Source organism: Octodon degus, unplaced genomic scaffold (assembly GCF_000260255.1).
Source record: "Octodon degus isolate 3935 unplaced genomic scaffold, OctDeg1.0 scaffold00001, whole genome shotgun sequence".
Taxonomy (NCBI): domain Eukaryota; kingdom Metazoa; phylum Chordata; class Mammalia; order Rodentia; family Octodontidae; genus Octodon; species Octodon degus.
The window spans coordinates 38,161,267-38,180,253 of NW_004524577.1; the positions used below are offsets into that span (position 1 = coordinate 38,161,267).

Sequence of the window (18,987 nt, forward strand, 5' to 3'; positions counted from 1 at the left end):
AAGCTTGTTCTAAGTAGGTGCTTTAGACCACTGAGCCATCTCTCCAGCCCGACTTTTAACAATTTTTATTTTATTTTATTAAAAAAATTTTTTTTGGTGGATCCAGGGATTGATCTCAGGCCCTTGCGCTTGCCAGGCAAGTGCTTATTCTGCTGAGCCATCTGCGCTGACCCACTTTTAGCATTTTTTAAAACCTTTGAATTTAGTCTTTGTTGAAGAGCACTACTGTGATTAAATGTATATTTAGGACAGTTTATGAAATTTCCTCTTTTGCCGGTGTGGTGGTGCATGCCTATAACCCAGCATTGGGAGGCTGAGGCAGAAGAATTGCTGTAAGTTCAAGGCCAGCCTGAGCAATGTAGCGAGTTCAAGGCTAGCTTTGATTACATAGTAGAACTGTCTCGAAAACAAGAAGCTACTTCTTGTGTTCATAGTGCAAGGGTGGCAGTGTATGTTATAAGAAATAAATTTGCACCATACAGTATAGTGCTTTTGAATATATGTTACTTGGTGATTGTGAAAACAGGAGCAAAAGTAGTACTGAGAGAGAAACCATTCATAAATCCCTGAAGGTTTTCCCCCGTGGTCACAAGCAGCTTGTGTTGGGGTTCTCTAGAGTGCCACTCAGTGTTGTTTTGTAATTACATTCGTTTGAGCTTCATGTGTAAAAAACAAAAAACAGAAAAAAATCTCTCAGGGCTGGTCAAATAGCTGCAAGCAGGTGCAGGGGCCTGGAGTTCTATCCCCAGACCTGCTGTGCCATCCCCGCCCCCGGGGCACGCTGAGATGGCCATTGAGACTGGCATGGTGGCACACGCCTGTAATCCAGCTCTTGGGAAGCTGTAAACAGGCGGATCACTGCGAGTCCTATAGACCCTGCAGACACTTCCCTAAAATGCAGAAAAACACCCAAAACCCAAAACCAAGAAGCTCTTACCATTTTTGTCAGTTATATTTATGCTTTTTGTTTTAGAATGACAGTAAGACAGGGTCTTAGGAATGGCAGGCTTTTTTTTTTTTTTCCTTTATCGCTATATCCTGAACCCATGTCTGCAACATGACAAGGAGTGGCATTCTGTTACCTGTAGAGACACACATTGATTGATTGATTGAGCTAGTTTGCTGTATTGTCCAGAGTAGTCTCTAACTCCTGGGCTCAAGTGAGCCTCCTGCGTCGGCCCCTGAAGTACCAGGGCCTGCAGGTGTGCTCCTCCATGCTTGGCAAACTTTTTGTTTCTGTAGGTTTTTGTTCTAGTAATATTGAGTTTGCACTCAGCAGAGAGCAGCTTGTTTAGAAGGAGGTTCCCACTGCTGCCTCTGGTGAGCAGCTAGGTCGTGGCTGGCAGTGAAGAATTGCTTTAGTCAGATGGCTTCTCAGTGGCTTCGCTGGGCATCTTGGCTCAGCGGGTTGAGTGTGGGAGGAGATCTTGCTGTTTCTAGGTGGATGGTCAGTAGGAGGTCAGTGGCAGGGCAGCAGTGAGTCACTGATTTTTCTCAGTAATTATATGGGAATTTTAAAGCACACTATACTAGTGTGTTTTAGTTAAAATGCATATGTAATGAAGTAAATATATTTGAACATTAATCTGACATCTAGTAGCATCCTTTTAGAAGTCAGAATTTGAGAGGAACAAGTGAGATTTCTGTCAAATTAATTTCTTTATGATGTGAGGAAGTAATATATTTTTGTTAATTTTATCAGTAAACTATCCTTTCCCAGCAAGGCAAGTAATCCTAACGTGAGAAGAAAATCATGGAAGTAAGGAGATGGAAGGAAGACCTGGATCCAACCACCATGCCCTTTTAAAAACTACTTGCTGTTGCTATTCCCCTTGAAAATGTAATTTGGATGCTTATTGTTTGGTTTGGAATTTTTGCATTTGTATACAGAGAGAAAGCTTATTGAGGGTTCTGTATGAAGCATTATCCTGGTATGATATGGGTCCATCAGAGTAGGTCCCTGAGGTTGATAGGCATTTCTGTTATTGCTACAAGTGGCCGAGGTGGGATTTTAAACTGTACCAAGTCTGCCACCCTCTCTTATATTACTCTGTGATAGTTCCTTAGGACCTTTAGGGTGGGTTAGGTCTGTTTGGGTGGACTTCGAATGTCCCATAAGATCTTTTGCTTTGGCTTTCTTTTATCAGTTACAAGTTATGATGACTGTGAGTCTAGTCAATAAAGGTTAGTTTAGGGCAGAATAGTTGGAAACTTGGGTTGATACGATAATACTCGCCAAGGCATACGCTGGAACTTGTGCGGAAGGTTAGCTGGGAGTTTCTGACTCTTGAGCTAGACACTTTAAGAATGAAGGTTGGAATTTGCATTTTGTTTCTTAGCTCCACTCCTGATGTTCATAACATATAAACCATGTAATCTGCTCATGTGTGTTCACTTATGAAAGGGGTAGTTTTCTGAGGAGGGGGTTGGTTTCATCAGTTCTCAGATCACATTGATCATAGTTTGTCCTTATTCTAAGAAACCACTTTGGTTTTGGATTTTGGAGAAAGGTCACCTTGTAAATGCTTTGTCATCATCGTTGTTGTTTTTTCTCCTCCTCTGCCCTCCACTTCTTTCTCCTCTTATCTCTCGTCTTCTTCCATTTACTCTTTCTTCTGGATGACCAATTGCATTTTATTACTTTTATGCCTTTATTGAAAATTAGTTGGTTGCTGTATTCATGTGGTTTTATTTCTCTATATTGCTCTCTGCTCATTTGTTTATTCTTACGGGTTCTAGAGATTGAATCAAGGGCCTTTGCACTGCGCTACCTCCCCAGTCCTTTCTATTTATTTTTATTTATTTTTTTAAACATTTATTTATTTATTTATTTATTGTGTGTGTGTGTGTGTGTGTGTGTGTGGCCAGCTCAGCCCACCAGGGGGCGGGGCTGGCTGGCATGTGGTGCTGGGGGATTGAACCGCGGTCCCTGTGCTTTCCCAAGCTTGTTCCAAGTAGGTGCTTTAGACCACTGAGCCATCTCACCAGCCCCTCTATTTATTTTTAAGACCTGGTCTTGGTACATGTCTCAGGCAGAGCTTGAATTTGTGATCCTCCTGCCTCAGTCTCTTGCAGGGTGGGGACTACAGGAGTGCATCACTACACCTGCCCAGCTTCATTGAGTTTTGTGTCTGGCCTTACGTTACCACCACTCATGGCTGTATAGTGGGTGGTAAAAAAATATATCAAGTAACTTAAAATTGGTCAAAAGAAAATAAATTATAGCATTGCTTTTCTCAAAGAATCTCAGGGAAAGTGACTCTTCCAATTATAGGACTCCTTTTCGAAATTTCTTTTGGCTGTCTAGTTCCCTTGACTTTCCACATAAAGTACACTTATGTTTACATGAATGCCCTGTAGGAATTTTGGTAAGAATTGCCTTAAACCTATAAATCCAGCTGGGAAGAATTGACCTTTACCTTGCTAAGTTTTCAGTCCATGGAAGTAGTGTGTTCTTATGTGATTTTTTTTTTTTTAATCAGTGTTTTACATTTTTCAGCATATAGATCTTATATGCCTAAATATCTCAGTATTTTGAACTATTATAAATGATATTACTCTTTAAGCTAATTTGAGTCTTCAGTTTATTTTTAGTACACAGAAATAGGCTTTTTTGTTGTAGTACTTTATATGTTATGATCTTATTGTACTCACTAGTTTTAGGATTTTGAGATAGATTCATTGGGATTTTGTACACTTTCCTGGTTTTAATTCTATTTCTGGCTTTTGTGTGGGGTGTGTGTGAGTGTGAGTGTGCGCACACACACTTTGGGGACAGGGCCTCACTAAGTATTTAGGTTGACCTTGAATTAATGTGTTCTCTGCCCACAAGCTGGGCTCTGGGATTATACATGCACAGCATGATGGCTGACCTCTGGTGACCTGGGTTTTTTCCTTTTTGTTAGTTCCCTGTCTTCCCTGAGCTTTAAACTTGGAGTGCTCTAGAGAGCAGTACTTGGATCCTCCTTCTTCCTGTACTTACCCTTCCTTCTAGGTTAGTAACCTCGTGTGGCGCCAGTGCTCTAGTTCCCCGTCTGCGCTGAATTTCTGTCTTCAGACTGGACTGGCGGCCTTCAGACTCCGCGGCCACTGCCTGACTCTGCTGGTTGCTACCCCAGGGTGAGGCTGTTGGATCTGCCCCGGCCCCATGCCCATCTCCAGTCTTCTACCACACAGTGCACTTTTAATTTTATGGTTATGCTGGGATCCGTGGGTCACCCCGGTAATACCAGCTACTTAGGAGGCTGAGGCAGGAGGGTTGCAAGTTTGGGTAACTTAGATCCTATCTCAAATTTAAGAAAGGGCTAGGGATGTAGCGTAGTGGTACAGTACATGCGCAGGGTGTGGGAAGCTGTGGGTGCAGTCCTCATGATCACAAAATAAGCTTCGGGTTGCTGAAGTGGAAAACCTTTGGGTGGTCACTGCTGACTCTTTCTTATGGTTACAGCTACTCAGTTTATCCACAAGTCCTGCTGACATTGTTGGAATTAAATACTACATTTGACCACTATATAATTTGTACGAGGCTTGTCCCGTCTTCTAAATAAGGTCTTGTACAGAGCCAGAACTCAGTTTATTATTATTATTATTGTTGTTGTTGTTGAGACAGGGTTTCACTTTGTAGTTCAGGCTGGCTTTGAACTCTATATAGCCTAGGCTGGGCTTGAATTTAGCAATCCTCCTGCCTCCCCCCCCCCCAGAGGTGGAATTATGGTCATGTGCCACCACTCCCCGCACTCAGGTTAATTATTGAGCCAAGTGGAATGATTGCTTCATTATTAAAATGTAGCACTCAAAGGCAGTAAGAGCTTGCTTTTTAAGCTTTCATAATGAAATGTCCTTCAGATTTGATCAAAATAACATTTTAAGTTTTTAATTTAAGGCTTCTATAATGGTGTTTCTTAGCTTTTTGGTCTGTATTTGGAATTGACCCTAAATGTACTTAATATTAATCTGTTTCAAAGATCTCCCTTTCAGATTGGAGCTTATAATTCAGAAACTTTTTTTGTGGTACCAGGAATTGAATCAGGACCTCACACTTGCCATTGCGTTCACCCAGGCAGGTGCTGCGTGTTGAGCTACATCACTGGTCCAGGAAATTGTTTGTCAGTGTATATAGGTTATGCTTTGCCCTGTACATCTGAAAATAATCATTTTCCATGATTTAAAATCTTTCCTCTAGTAAAAGTAATACTAATGAAGTTCCTTTGAGGCAAATACTGCATCTCACAGGAGCACATGTTATGCTTGAGGAAGGTGCTCCGAATTGTCGGTGATAAAGGAATGCCACACTTTAGGTTACCTGGCACTCATGGTCGTTCTTGTCTTCTCTTGGTTCTTGTCTTACTCTCAGTTCAGGGGATTGAACCCAGGGCTTTTGCACCAAGTTACGTCCCCAGCCTGTTTGTTATTTTGAGATAAGGTCTCACTAAGTTGCCCAGTTTGGGCTTGAACTTTGTATCCTGCTTCACCCCATAGGCATATGCCATTGTATCCAACTTTTTTACTATGTTATTCATCATGAGCTTTTCTTTTTCTTTCTTTCTTTCATTCTTTATTTTCTTTCTTTTTTTTGAGACAAGCTCTCACTATATATTGCAGGCTGGCCTTGAACTCACTTATGTAGACCAGATTGGCCTTGAACTCATGGTGATCCTCCTGTCTCAGCCTCCTTGATTACTGAAATTACAGGTGTGCGCCACCATGCCTGGCTTGCTGACATTTTTTGACAACTGTGATTCTTTTCTTCTTTTTTGAAATACCTTCCGTGGTGCTGTAGGTTGAACCCAGGGTTTCCAGTCACTCTATCACTGAGCTTTTCCATCAGCCCTGTGTTTGTTTGCTGGTGCTGGAACTTGTGTGGAGGGCCTTGTGCTTAGCACGTGCTGTGTCATGGAGCTGCACTTTCAGCCTTATGGTGTCTTTTCAAAGTTGACTTTTTCACCTTGGAATTTTCTCCATTGGTAAATAAGCAAAGGTAGGCTTTCAAATGACCTCATGGAGAAGGTAGACTAAATATATCCCCGCACACTCCATGCCTGTTAGCCCAGGGGTACCGTCAGGTGGCAGGAATAAGAACGGACTGCTGCAGCCAGCCTGTGCCGCTGTGTTCTGCAGGCTTCTTACTCCATCCGCATCCTCCTTTCCGGTTCATGCACTGAGACAGCGTGACTGCTGGATTGTCTCACAAGTGGACATCCTCTTCCCTGTTCATGGGTCTTTTGCTTGGCTGATGGGGTCCTTTTATCTTCCAGGCCACCGTGGTAGTTTTTTACCTTGCAGCAAATCTCAGGGCCCCAACATCAGTGCATTGGGATTTCTCAGACTGTTATTGCTGTTTTAGCCCTGAGACAGTGTGTGTGTCCCTTAACGCTTTGCTGCTGTGGGCTCTGGAGTTGCACGTTACTCTCTCCTAGGTATCTGATACATACTATAAAATACTACTCACTAGGAAAGAACAAAATATTGATCCATCCTACAGTCTACAACAGTGATGGTGGCCCTTTTAGAATTTTCATTAATAGCAGCCAGCTGCGGCACGTGTGCCATAGGTTCACCACCACTGGTACAGAAGAACCTTAAAACATTATTCTGTGGGGGCATTTGTGTCATTTTCAGTAATATTAGCAGGGTTCCTTCCATACACATACAGAGTTCTTAGCCATATTTTCTCAGTTTTGCTGGACACCTACCACCAATCTTTGTAAGTAAAACAGTTCATTAGTGTTTCTATTTTGGTTCCAAAAATTACATTGTGAAAGAATATTACCAACACTGTGATACAACCATGTTCTTAGGTTGTCCTTTTCCGTCTCTGGTCTAGGATAGGGAAGCGTTCTCGTGGAGCAAGGGTTTGTGGAAGCGACGAGTTTCCCTCATACTGCGCGCTCTTTTGAACCTTTATGCGTGTTCTTTGGTAGAAGTAGGAAGCTGTGCTTATTGGTGGATGACTTTATCGTGCAGAGATTCTGAGGCCTAAACAGGCTGTGACTGGCTATGTGGGAATGTTAAAAAGCAGGATGTGGGAATGCTCAATAATATAGCCTCCTTGGAAAATGATTTGGCAGTTTCTTAAAAAGTTAAACACAAAATTACTATATGATCTAGTAATTCCACTTGTAGGTATCTACCCACTAGAAATGAAAATATATTTGCACAAAGTCTTGTATGTGGATGCTCAAATTTTTGTTAGTCACACTCGTCCCAGCCTGGAAACAACCCAGGTGTCTGTTAGCCGGTGAATAGACAGGCACAGTGGTGTGTGTGTGTGTACAAGAGGATGTGCTGGCAGCGGGAAGGAAGCCCGTGGGTGCCGCAATGTGAGCGCACCCGCGTGTGCTAAGTGATACAGCTACGGAGACAGCACCAGGTACTGTACTACTCCATCTCTGTGGAGCGTCCAGAAAAGGCTTCTGTGTAGAGGCAGAAAACCTGTGCGGACTGGATGCACACGGGCTCAGGGACACTTTCAGGGTAACAGATGGCTGTATGGTTTTATAGGTTTGTAAGAATCAGTCACTGATTGTGTCTTTGGAGTAGATGAATTTATTGGCATGCAAATTGTGCCTCTAAATTGTTTAGAAGTGGGGCAGGAGAGGAGAAGAAAAGTGAGTTTTGCTAGATAATATTAAAAGAAAAACTCACAACTGTGGTCATGAGAGATTATGAGGGATTTAAAAATGCATTAAAACTGTTTTAGCAATGCATTCTTTTAAGGAAAAGAAAAAAAGATGTCTGATTTAAATTGACAAAGGAACAGATGCCACCTTTTACCTTTGCCTTGAAATATGTGGTAGACGTCAGAAATAACATCGGATACCCACTCACATTTTTCCTGGTGCAGTAAGTCAGTGCCCCGGAGTAAGCTTTTTGGAGTAGTTGGTCAGACTTCGTGGTGTTTATGTACTTACTAGCTTTCTGTCCCTGACCGAATGCCCGAGGAAAGCAGCTTAAAGGAGGAAGGATTTATTTTGGCTTCTGTCTCAAGGCTTCATTGCTTTCAGGCCTGTGGCGCAAGGCAGAGCATCATGCTGAAAGGGTGAGGTGGAGCAGAAGGGCGCACCTAGAGGCCTCGGGGGAGCGGGGCAGCAGGGCCTCCCCGGGCCCTTCTCTCATTTGCATCACCAGTAACAGTGCTGTCAGGTGAGGCTACATTGTGATGAAATTTTTTTTTTTTTTTTTTTCTTCAGAACCGGGGATTGAACTCAGGCCTCTGCACTTGCCAGGCAAGTGCTTATTCTACTGAGCTATCTCCCTGGCCCATTGTGATGAAATTTGAGCCCTCATGAGCCAGTCATTTTCTGAAGCTCCAACTCTGAACAGTGGAGGCTTTGTGGTATATTTTAGATGTAAGCCATAACAATCTGTATCTTTTAATTACATGTCAGAATTATCCTAAGGAAATACTTAGCAGTGCAAACAAAGGTTTTTATTTGGGAATGTGTACTGCAGCATTGATAGGGTAAATATTTTTTAATTAAAAAAAAATTAGAAAGCTATAGTTTTACTCTTGAAGTAAAAATGGTTAACAGTTTAAAGGTTGTGTCTCTCTTGGTTGCAAGTATATAGCAGCTTAAGTAGATAGCTCAAAGACGTTTTGTTGAGAAGGAACTGAGTGCAGCAAGCTGCTAGCACGGGAACCCAGAGCTGCCTTCTCCACCTCACTCTTGGCATCGCTCTTGCTCTGTAGACCTGCTTTGCCCCAGGCTCCTCGAATGAGCCCAGGGGTGTTCCTCGGCTTAGCTGACCACAGTCTTTGTTTAATTCCCATTTCCAGGCCTGAATCTGAACCAGCTCATCATTTCAAACCCTGCCTCTGCAGTGGGGATTGCATCAGGATCTCTGCACTGAGCTACATCCCCAGCCCTTTCTTAAGTTGATCTCTTTTGCCCAGGCTGGGCTGAAGTTTACACTTCCCTGCCTCGGCCTCCCTGAGTGCTAAGATTATAGGTATGTGATCACAGTCCCAGCTTGTTTTGAGCCATAAGTGGGTCATTGAACAGCCTGTGGTTTGGGCGTCTACTTTCAGGTTTAGATAATTAGCGAAAATGACACGGCGTTGAGTGATTGTGTTAGGTTTTGGTTGCTGTGACAGAATACCTGAGATAACTTGGGAGGAAGAAGGCTTATTCTGGCTCGAAGTTCCAGCGCATGTCACTGGGCTGCAGCGTGTTCGTTCTGCAGGGAGGCAGCGTCTGGGTAGCTTTTGTGGCAAGGCCCATGGTGTTTAGGAAGCAGAGACAGAGACCCATAAGACACCCTCAAAGGGTGTGCTCCCAGTGACATGTAGCCTGCTCTAGGGCCCACCTCTCGGTAGGTCTACCCGGTGGGGACCAAGCCTTCAGCACATGGGCTTTGGGGGACGTTTAAGCCAATCCGTAATAATAGTACATCTCTTAGGAGTGTGTGAAGGATGACAAGTACTGGTTAGTTAGTTGGTTTGTCGGTTGGTTGGTTTTTTATTTATGGTAGTGGAGAATGAACCTAGGACCTCATGCAAGCTAGGCAAGTGCTCAGCCGCTGAGCTGTATGCCTAGCCGTGGCATCGCCAATTCAGAAGTATTGCAGAGGACTTTGGTGACCCCCTCAGAAGCTTTTAGGAGACTAGTGTGCATTCCTGGTAGAGGCATGCTTGTGTTGAGTCTTACTAAAGCCTTGACAGTCAGGGGTCTACTAAGTATTTGTTTACTGAAATATTTCTGTCTTACACAATTTTTCAGTTTCCCCTTTTATCTTGAAAAATACCTATGAGCTTTTTTCTCTTAAGTTTTTGAATAATTTCTAACATATCTTTTAGAATAAAAGAAAAATTCTTAATGTTAATGGGCATATATATGTTAAAATTTTTAGTGTATTTGGGTTACTAATATGCATTTTCTTTAGATGCAGAAACCTAATGAGTTTTGGACACTAACCATATTTATGAATTTAATTTCTATATTAAATATCTTATGCCTAGATGAAGAGATGTTTCCTGAAAAATGCAGCCAATTCAGAAATAAGCCATGTAAGATAGTAAAGCTTCCCTTTACTTTGTGTAGAATTCTTACAAATAAAATGTATTAAAGAGAAAGTGATTGGTTCTTTGTGAATATAAATTTGTTTATTCTGATAGTATGGTTATTATCTGAGTAGTACGGCTGTTAGCTGAAGGCGAAGTGTTTACTGTGTAGAGCGGGCTGCAGCTGAAGTCCCGGTTCTGTGGATGTGCGTCTCGGTGGTGCTGCTGAGTGCCCGGAGGTGCTGCACATCTTCTGAAGCTGCGCTGCAGTTAGAGTTGCATGCAGTGAGCATGTGCTGTGTCACTCTGTTGCTCTGGTGCAGGCGATCTGGGGACCGGAGGAGAGTGCAAGTGCAGGTGTGGCAGGTACGTGGTAATAAAGGTCCGAGTCCACCCTAGTGTTTCCTTGGGTGTGCCTTCGTGCCTGTGTGCATATGTGTGGCATTTAGTAGGATTATGGCGTTGGGAGACTCGAGAGGGCCGACAGCTGTTAGCAAATTGGCTAAGATAAACCTCGGTTCGTGTGCTTTTCTTTTTGGCTTTTGTAGATGGGCCATATTTGGTATTTGTGATGTAGACACTCAGGCAGAGTGGCAGAGTCTAGCTTGTGGTTCAGCTTTTAGGGTCTTAGTGTGGCTGATGCGAACTGTACGTAGTCATCCAGTCTTGCTGCTTCTTGGAGAGAGCGTGCTTGGGCCTACAGTGAGCGTGTTAGCTCGGTTAGGGTGCCCTGCCGAGTGTGCGGCACCCAAGGGAGCAGCCGTTCAGACTTCTGCTGAGGGTTCTGCTAAACTGCAGTGTTCAAAACAAATCAGTGTTTTGAGTCAGGAGTGGGCCAGGTTCAGTGCAATCATGGAGAACTAAATTCTTCAGACTTGCGGTTAGGCAAAAGTTCGGCACTTCAGGAGGTCTGTGAGATGTGGTCCTTACTGAAAGCACTGATGCTACAAGCGGAGCGCTCGGGTAGGCGGTTTTACGTTGGCACCCACTATCTTTGTTTAAGAAACTTGAGTTGGGTTTGAACTCCTGCAGCAGCTCTAAACGCGCCCTGCAGGACAGACATCAGCGGGTAAAGCTGTATTTAGGCGCTCTGATAAGCTTAGCTGGGACTGCGGTCTGTCCAGGTATGGCAGTGATATGTGGATGTGCTGGGGATGTCAAAGTGTTGTTTGCCTTTTGGAAGCGAAGCGCAGGACAGATTGGGTGAAGACAGTGTTGAATCCCTGCTGACTGATAACTTGGGTCTGTGAGCGATTTCCCCCAGATCCATTTAGTCTATTTGGCAGAAGCAAGGGAGGGAGATACTTTGTTAATTTGGTTAATGCAGGACTTGGAAGCCTTGTCTCCCCTTGAAAAGCCCTTCCCCTCAGCTGTGACTCTGACTCCTGCTGCATGCAGCGCTGCCTGTCCTTTTTACGTGTGCTCTCACTTTCATGCCAAATGCATTTTTAAGCAGTCTCTGGGATAATTATTGCCATTAACCAGTTTTGACAATTTTAATGATATTTTTATTTATTCCCTTTTGCTAGCTGGATTGCCTTTTGCAATTCTTTCTTCAAGGCATAACCCCTTCCAACGAGGAATATTCTGTAATGATCAGTCCATCGAGTACCCTTACAAAGAAGACACGATACCCTATGCGTTATTAGGTGGAATAATGATTCCATTCACTATTATCGTTGTAAGTTAATTCCACTTTTTTGAAGTTTGTAACTTCTGAGCAGTTGGCTTAACTCTGTTGTAGTCCGTTAATAATTAAATGTATAACCCTCTAAAACAGTGTGTTTTAAAAAAAAAAAAAAAAAAAACCTTGAAGGTTTATTTAATCAAGATAATCTCAACTGTTTTTAAGTCAGGCCAAAAGATAATATATTATTAGAAAAGCATTTTTTGGATATGTGTAGATTTTATGTTAATGTGTTTCATGTCACCACAGTTATTAAAGCTCTGCTTTGCTATTGTTTCAGTGGTAATTGTCAAATGTTATAGTACTATGTTTTTATATTTTATTCATTGGTATTCTTATAATTTATTGTCTTTGTGTAATTACCTACTGAGTTGGTCACTGAATTCTAGAAAAGAAAGCCTCTGACGTTAAAACTTCAATGTGTGTTTATGTTAGAAGTTTTAGATAATGCCGTTGACGGGAGAGAAAAGCCACAGTTCTGTACATACATGACAGGGAACATACAAGACTTCTGCTCCTGAAGGCGAGATTGAGTCTTTCAAGCGCACTTATAGCTGTTGTTTTCTGCAGCTTCAGATGGAAATGCTTAGAGAATGTGACTCTAGGGAGAATTTAGGTTAAACTAGATGATTTTTTTAGAAGTATAGTTTTTATTTTTGAGACAGCGTCTTGCTGTATAGCTCAGGCTGGCCTTGAACTGGTGGTGAGCCTCCTGTCTCAGCCTCCTGAGTGCTGGGATTACAAGTGTGTGCCATCACGTGGGGCTAAATTGGATGAATTTGTAATCACTTTTACTCAGAAATTCTGTGACTTCAGAAGTATTGTTTTCTGTAGCTTACAGGTTTGGAAATTGGATTTGTGTTAATTAAATTACTAACAGGGAGATAATATGGCTTTACCCAAGAGAAAGTTCAGCAAAATACCGCATATAGTTAGCTTGTCTGTCTGGGGAGTTTATTATTTTTTTACAGTCTTAATTTAGAAATATGTCTTAATGATCATAGCATCTTATTAGCAGTGAAAGTTAACTCACATTTTGTGCTGCACAACGAATAAAGGAAAACCTCTATTATGTAAATGTGTGTTTCATAAGCCTGTGAGCTTCTTGAAGGCCAGCTTGCCTTCCTGACTGCCTGGTGAGGAGAGCCCGGCGTGTCCTCAGTGCTTCATGCAGTCGCGGTTGCATGAGTGGAACTTGCACTTTTTATGACCTTAGTGACCCTTACGACATTGTGAAGTTTTAAGAAATCAGGGTTTCTTGGGCTGGTGAGATGGCTGAGTGGTCTAAAGCACCTACTTAGAACAAGCTTAGCAAAGCACAGGGACCACGGTTCAATCCCCCAGCACCACATGCCAGCCAGCCCCGCCCCCTGGTGGGCAGAGCTGGCCACACACACACACACACACACACATAAATAAATAAATATTTAAAAAAGTCTTAAAAATATTAAAATTAAGAAATCAGGGTTTCTTTAACAGCTAAGTTGTTGACGTGAATTTTTTTGCTTTTGTTTTACAGTGCTGGAGTTAAAAGCCAGTGCCCAACTTCGCTGGGCTGGAGCTCTCCCACTAAGCTAATCCCCAGTTCTTACACCGAGTCTTTGCTACTCTAGCAAAGCAAGCAGCGTGACCTGGGAGGAGGGCACGGGCTCCTTTTGGTGGTCTTGCGCCTCCACAGGCCACTTGCCAGGGGCCGCTTGCCAGCCGGTGGGCCAGGCAGACCTCCTGCCGCCTCAGGAGCTGGGTGCTAGCCGGGGACAGGACTGGACCACCATACTCAGCAGTTGTTTTGTTTTTTTTTTTAAAGTATACATATTTCTGAAAGATTGTGAACTATTTCATTATAAAAATTTTAGCTAGCTCTCTTAGTTGCAAGTATCTAGTTTCAGGCAAAATTCAAGTACAATATTCAAGTAAACCATGCCAAAAATATACTTGTCTTTTAATTCCACTTTTCTGTCAGGAATTTTTTTTTTTTTTTATATTAGGGAAGAGTCTACAGGGTGTTCAGGGTCTCACTACTAGCTCTGTAGTGATCCGCCTGTTTACCGCCTCCCAAGAGCTGGGATTACAGGCGCGCGCCACCACGCCCAGCCTCAGTTGCCCTCTCAGTGTGCCCTGCAGGTGGGGCCGGCATGGCCAGCCTGGGGAGTCGAGCCCCAGCCCCTGGGCCTGCTTGCAGGTGCTTTCATCGCTAAGCTATTTGGCAGGCCCTCTGTCAGGAATTTTTGCTGTTTATTTTTAGAGACAGGATCTCACTCTGTAGCACTGGCCTAGACCTCATAATCTTCCTGCCTCAGCCTCCCGGCATTATGGGCATGTGTCACCATGTGTCACAGAAATCTGCCACAGCTTGAAGGACTACTACAGACAGGGTCCCCTTGCCGTGTACCTGTGGATGTGTGCAGTGTGCACATTGTACACAGAGGCTGACAGACAAAATGGCCCGGACCTGGGAATTCCATTTCATCACCTTCAGGCCTTTTTACTGTTACAGCGCAATCCATGAGAAAGTTACTTTTACATTTAGTGAAATAAGTAAATTAATAAATATAGATTTCTTAGAAGAATGTGTTACTTAAAGGTGCTGTGAAAGTACTGTTTTCGTATCAGCAAAGACAAACTCTGCTTAGGGTAGTAGTTTCATGTACTAATTTAAAATAGTAAAATAGCTCCAGTTTGTTCATTAACTCTAGTTTCTTGCAGGCAATACTTGGTTAAACTTGTATGTGGCTGCTTTTACTTATTAGAAAGGAAGTCATTTAAAGATCATGACTCAGATTTCATACCAGCCTTTGATATGAATTGCGAATGATCTGTAATTCCACGATCATTAGCGTAGTTTGGGAGAACCACAATTAGTATCTTTATTTGGAAGATGAGAACATTTCAGTGAGGAGAAAGTGGTCAGAGAATTCCAATACTAAAAAGGAATTAATAAAAATAAGTCCAATCTGATGATACATCTTTGGCTCTTGAGAGTCAGTGGAATAAAGCAATGAAGGCAGTCAGAACTCTTTGAAAGGAAGTAGAAGACGTGGAAATGCGCCAGTGCTTTCCGAGTACTCCTTCGGCAAGACGGCCTCCGGATGAAGCCGTAGCGATGGTGCAGAGGCCTGTAAGCTTGCTTGGCGCAGGTGCGAAGGAGACGGTGAGGACACCGCAGCGTGGAGGAGTTGGAAGGGTGCGTTTGCACCACTTGGAGAATTAGTGGCCTTGATCTGAGTACTGTTCTACTTCCCCAGATACTATCTTTAGTTCTTTAATAATTCATCATATAAGGAATAAAGAGCTAAAGGGGCAAGATAAAGAATTTTTAAAAAATAATTTTGAGAAACAAATAGCAATGAGACAATTTCAAAAGGATAAATAATTAAAATGAAACAAAAGGGCTGTGTCTTGTGTAGATCAAACAGACAGACACATCTCTACAGTGAATTTGGAAGACTTGATTTGGAACTTCTTTGGTGGGAGTTCCTCTCAGTAATGGTGTGAGTATGGTAAAAATGTTAGCGTCCTGGGGCTGCTGGCCACAGCGCTCTTGCCATCCTCGAGTTACAAGGTTAAGTTTCAGCCTACGTTGCTTGTGTCTGTCTGCTCGCTGTCTCAGTGCAGCCCCCAGCAAGCTGGTTTTGTTGTTGCCAGGGGCGAGGACAGGGTTTGGGTAGCTCTAGGCGATTAGGTCTGGGAAGACTTACAAATTTGGGAAACTAGTTGAGTTCTTAAGAGAAACAGCTAACAGCTGAGATGGGGAAGTTTTAACCACTGAAATTGTGATTGAATCCTATTTGGTATGTTTTCAACAGTCCAAGATCAATTCTATAACGGAGTCTTTGAGAGAAATCTATTCTGGATATTATTTTATTGGGAATTACTGGAACCCTTAAATGGCTCCAGGAGGCATCATATACTTTAAAACAGGGTACCTGGAGGTAGCTGGGGGAGAACTCTTAAGCAAAACTGGCAGTTTAACATTCCTACAAGTAACTGTAGCTTTCCATTCCTGTAATATTTCCTCAGAAAAGGGTCTATCACATCAAGGACTGTAATGAGTATTTTTCTGTTGGGCTTTGTTTAGCAGATTCAGTTTTTATCTGAGAGGCCGTCAGTTAAAATTCATTGACCATCTACTCTGTTTAGGTCATTTTAGCAATCTCGGCCTTCTTTCTATTTGGCAATTAAGAAATCACACTTGCGTAGAGTTCACTCTGTTCATCAGTCATAACAATCTAATTACAAAATTCCACAAGTCACTGAGCCTGATGAAAAAATTTTTGCTATCAGGGTCTTTTTTGATTTTTGTTTTGTTTTGAGACAAGGTCTCTAGTTCAGGGCAGCCTTGAATTCACTGTGGATCCCAGGCTGGCCTAGAACTAACTGGCAGTGATCCGCCTGCCTCAGCGCCTGGGTTGCTGGGATTACAGGTACATGCCACATGCCCAGCATCTTCAGGTTCTTGCAATCTCTTTTAGGAAGCAACTATTTATTTCATCTATGCTAAGGCTAACCGCAAAGACAGTTAAAACCCATTACTTGGAAATGTTTGTTTTATAAACTAGTTCTGTAAGTTTAAGACAAGCAGGGAAACTGGTGTGGATCTCAAGGGAAACTTCGTTACTTAATAACCCCCTCCCCAATCAGCAAGCTGGCTTTTCCCTAAGTGTTTAGGTTTCACTTGACTAGAGGGCTATCTTATTTAAGCAACAAATGTTGTTGTGATGGTGCCATTCAGTATCATTTGAATTTCTCAGGGTGCTGACCTGTGAGCTTGTGAAGCGCTTGGGATGTTCTCTTGCCTTCACAGTCCTTGTAGTCATGCGCTCACTCAGGGATACCTAGGTATGACCAAAATGGGACATTCACAGCACAGCCTGGCTCCATTTTACAAGTCAGTGTAAAAGAGAAGAGTCAGTTGAAATGTTTCCTTGGGGAAGGGAAAAATGTCCAACATGTTTGGCCTTTTAGTAACACTCCTTAAAAGGACCTAGCTGAAGGAAGTCTGGAAGGCCAAGCTTGCCCAAACCCAGTGGGCATCAGTCTTAGATTCCTGCTCTTACAGTACATGTTTTCCTCCTTAAAACTGTTTTACTGTTTCTAATGTGATGGATGTCTTTGGTCCAGAGGATGTTTGAGAAATAACAGACTATCAATAAAAGGAAGATTCCTCTGATAGAGGAAATTTGAATTGCTTGAGCAAGCCATGGCTTTGTCCTCGAGGAAATGTCCCTGTCTACTTACTAGAATCCCAGTTCAGTTAAACATGAGGAAATAAGGCCTTGGTGTTTTAGATAGATTATGCAACGATCTTGGCTCAGCCACTGCTGAACGCGCAGTGTCCACAATCACCTTGACACTTTTATGTGGCTTAGGGTTGGCTATCCAAAATTGACTCCATTTGTGGGGTGGGGTGGGGGCTGTTTTTAAAACTGAGATCTTACTGTGATTTATCATTTTCCCTGTTTTGTTGAAAGTGTGTGCTTGCTACCTTAACATATTATTTTTGTTTCTTTTTCAGATGATTATTGGAGAAGCCCTGTCTGTGTACTGTAACCTCTTGCACTCAAATTCCTTCATCAGGAATAACTACATAGCCACTATTTACAAGGCCATCGGCGTCTTTCTGTTCGGTGCAGCTGCGAGTCAGTCCCTCACCGACATCGCCAAGTATTCAATAGGCAGGCTGCGGCCCCACTTCCTGGCTGTTTGTGACCCTGATTGGTCTAAAATCAACTGCAGTGAAGGTTACATTGAGAACTACATATGTCGAGGGAATGCAGTCAAAGTTAAGGAAGGCAGGTGAGTGCTCAATCTCTGCTGCTCATCTACCTTTGGCCTTCTCGGAACAGAACGTTCAGTGGCTGAAAGGTGAGCCAGCCACTAGCTCCTGTGTGTGTGTGTGTGTGTGTGTGTGTGTGTGTGTGTACCACTGGGGATTACATGAAGTCTTTTGTGTGCGTATGCGTGCGTGTGTGCGTGCTCTTTATTCTCTAATTGCGTTTTATCATTGAAGAGCATTTCACTGATGGATTACCGCTGTGTAAGAGTGTGGCCTGGGCCTTCCAGGTCACTCAGGACAGGTTACGCAACGCTTTTCCCATGGTGGCAGATTGTATATATATTTGAGGCTTTCTGGGCCAGGTGCTGCCTTTTGTAGCTATTGAACTCTGCTCTGGTACCAGGAAAGCAGCCACAGATAACACTGGAGTGGCTTCGTTCCAGCCAAGCGTTATTTATGTGAACAGCAGCTGCCCCGGAGGTCGAGGTTTGCAGAGCCCAGCCTAATGCAGCTATTTCAGTGCTCTGCTGGCGTGCTGGGGCAGCAGCACGTCCAGTAAGACTGAGGCTCCACTAGGTCAGTAGTTTTCTTAGAGGTTCTGTTTTCTCGAGGTAGGGTCTCACGATGCAGCTCAGGCTTGCCTTGAACTCATGCCGCCCTCCTGCCTCGGCCTCCCTTGTGCTGAGGTTTCAGCTGTGCGCCTCCGTACCTGGCAGCCTTGTGTTCTCAGAGTATGTGTCCTCCCAAAACACTTGGCTTTGGCCACGACAGTCCATCCCCAGGGCTGGAGATGGAACCTAGGCAGGCCCCTTACATGCTAGGAAAGCACTCTACCACTGAGCTGCAGCCTCATTCAAGTTGCCACCTTACCTTATTTGGCTTATATTCTAAAGCACAGTGAGGCCAAAATGAAATAGAATATGGACTCCAAAAGGTCCAACTCTGATTTGTTAATAAGGAGTATAATGCAGGGCCAGTAACATTAAGGCAAGCCAGAATTCCTGGTAGTGTCAGTGCCTCAGCTTACCTCTCAGAGCCGGCGTCCTTACCCTTTCCATGGGGTTGCCTTCTAGTATTTCAAGGCTGTTGTTAGTTTCTCTTACCTGATCCTCACCCAGCGAAGGCTCTCTGTGGCTGGGACACCCCATGATTGCTTTCATGTGATTTCCAGACGTTTCGCTGTCTGTTTTGGTTCTCATCCCTGCAGCATAGACCTGCACTTAACCTGTTATTTTCATGTTTATGTCATGAGAAACCACCTTACTTAGCCAGGAAATACACTGTATGGAATGCTGGGAATTAAGCCAGAAGCAAGGCATCTCTGGCCCCATCACTGTGGGGCTCAGTCTAGCAGGGAAGATGCAGAACAAATGGTAAGGAGGAAGAAAACCTCCCTAGGATAACGAGCAGGCAGCCATCAGGCTGCTGAGGGGTAGGCTTTGAGGGGCAAGGAGCGCTGGTGGGGGTAAATTTTTTTTGGTGGAACCAGAGGTTGAACTCAGGCCCTTGTGCTTGCCAGGGAAG

The 18,987-nt window shown here is 43.4% G+C and overlaps 1 protein-coding gene across 3 annotated transcripts in view; it reads left to right on the forward strand.

The window, feature by feature from the left end:
* Positions 1 to 18,987, forward strand: part of Plpp1 (phospholipid phosphatase 1) — an 85,435-nt gene that overhangs the window by 38,721 nt on the left and 27,727 nt on the right. For 2 of the 3 annotated variants that reach the window (XM_023708868.1, XM_023708857.1), the window contains exon 3: positions 17,203 to 17,483. In XM_023708868.1, the coding sequence (XP_023564636.1) occupies positions 17,203 to 17,483 (281 nt within the window). Of the gene's footprint in view, positions 1 to 11,529; positions 11,682 to 17,202; positions 17,484 to 18,987 lie in introns of all 3 variants that reach the window. The other variant, XM_004623091.3, reaches the window with a different exon arrangement.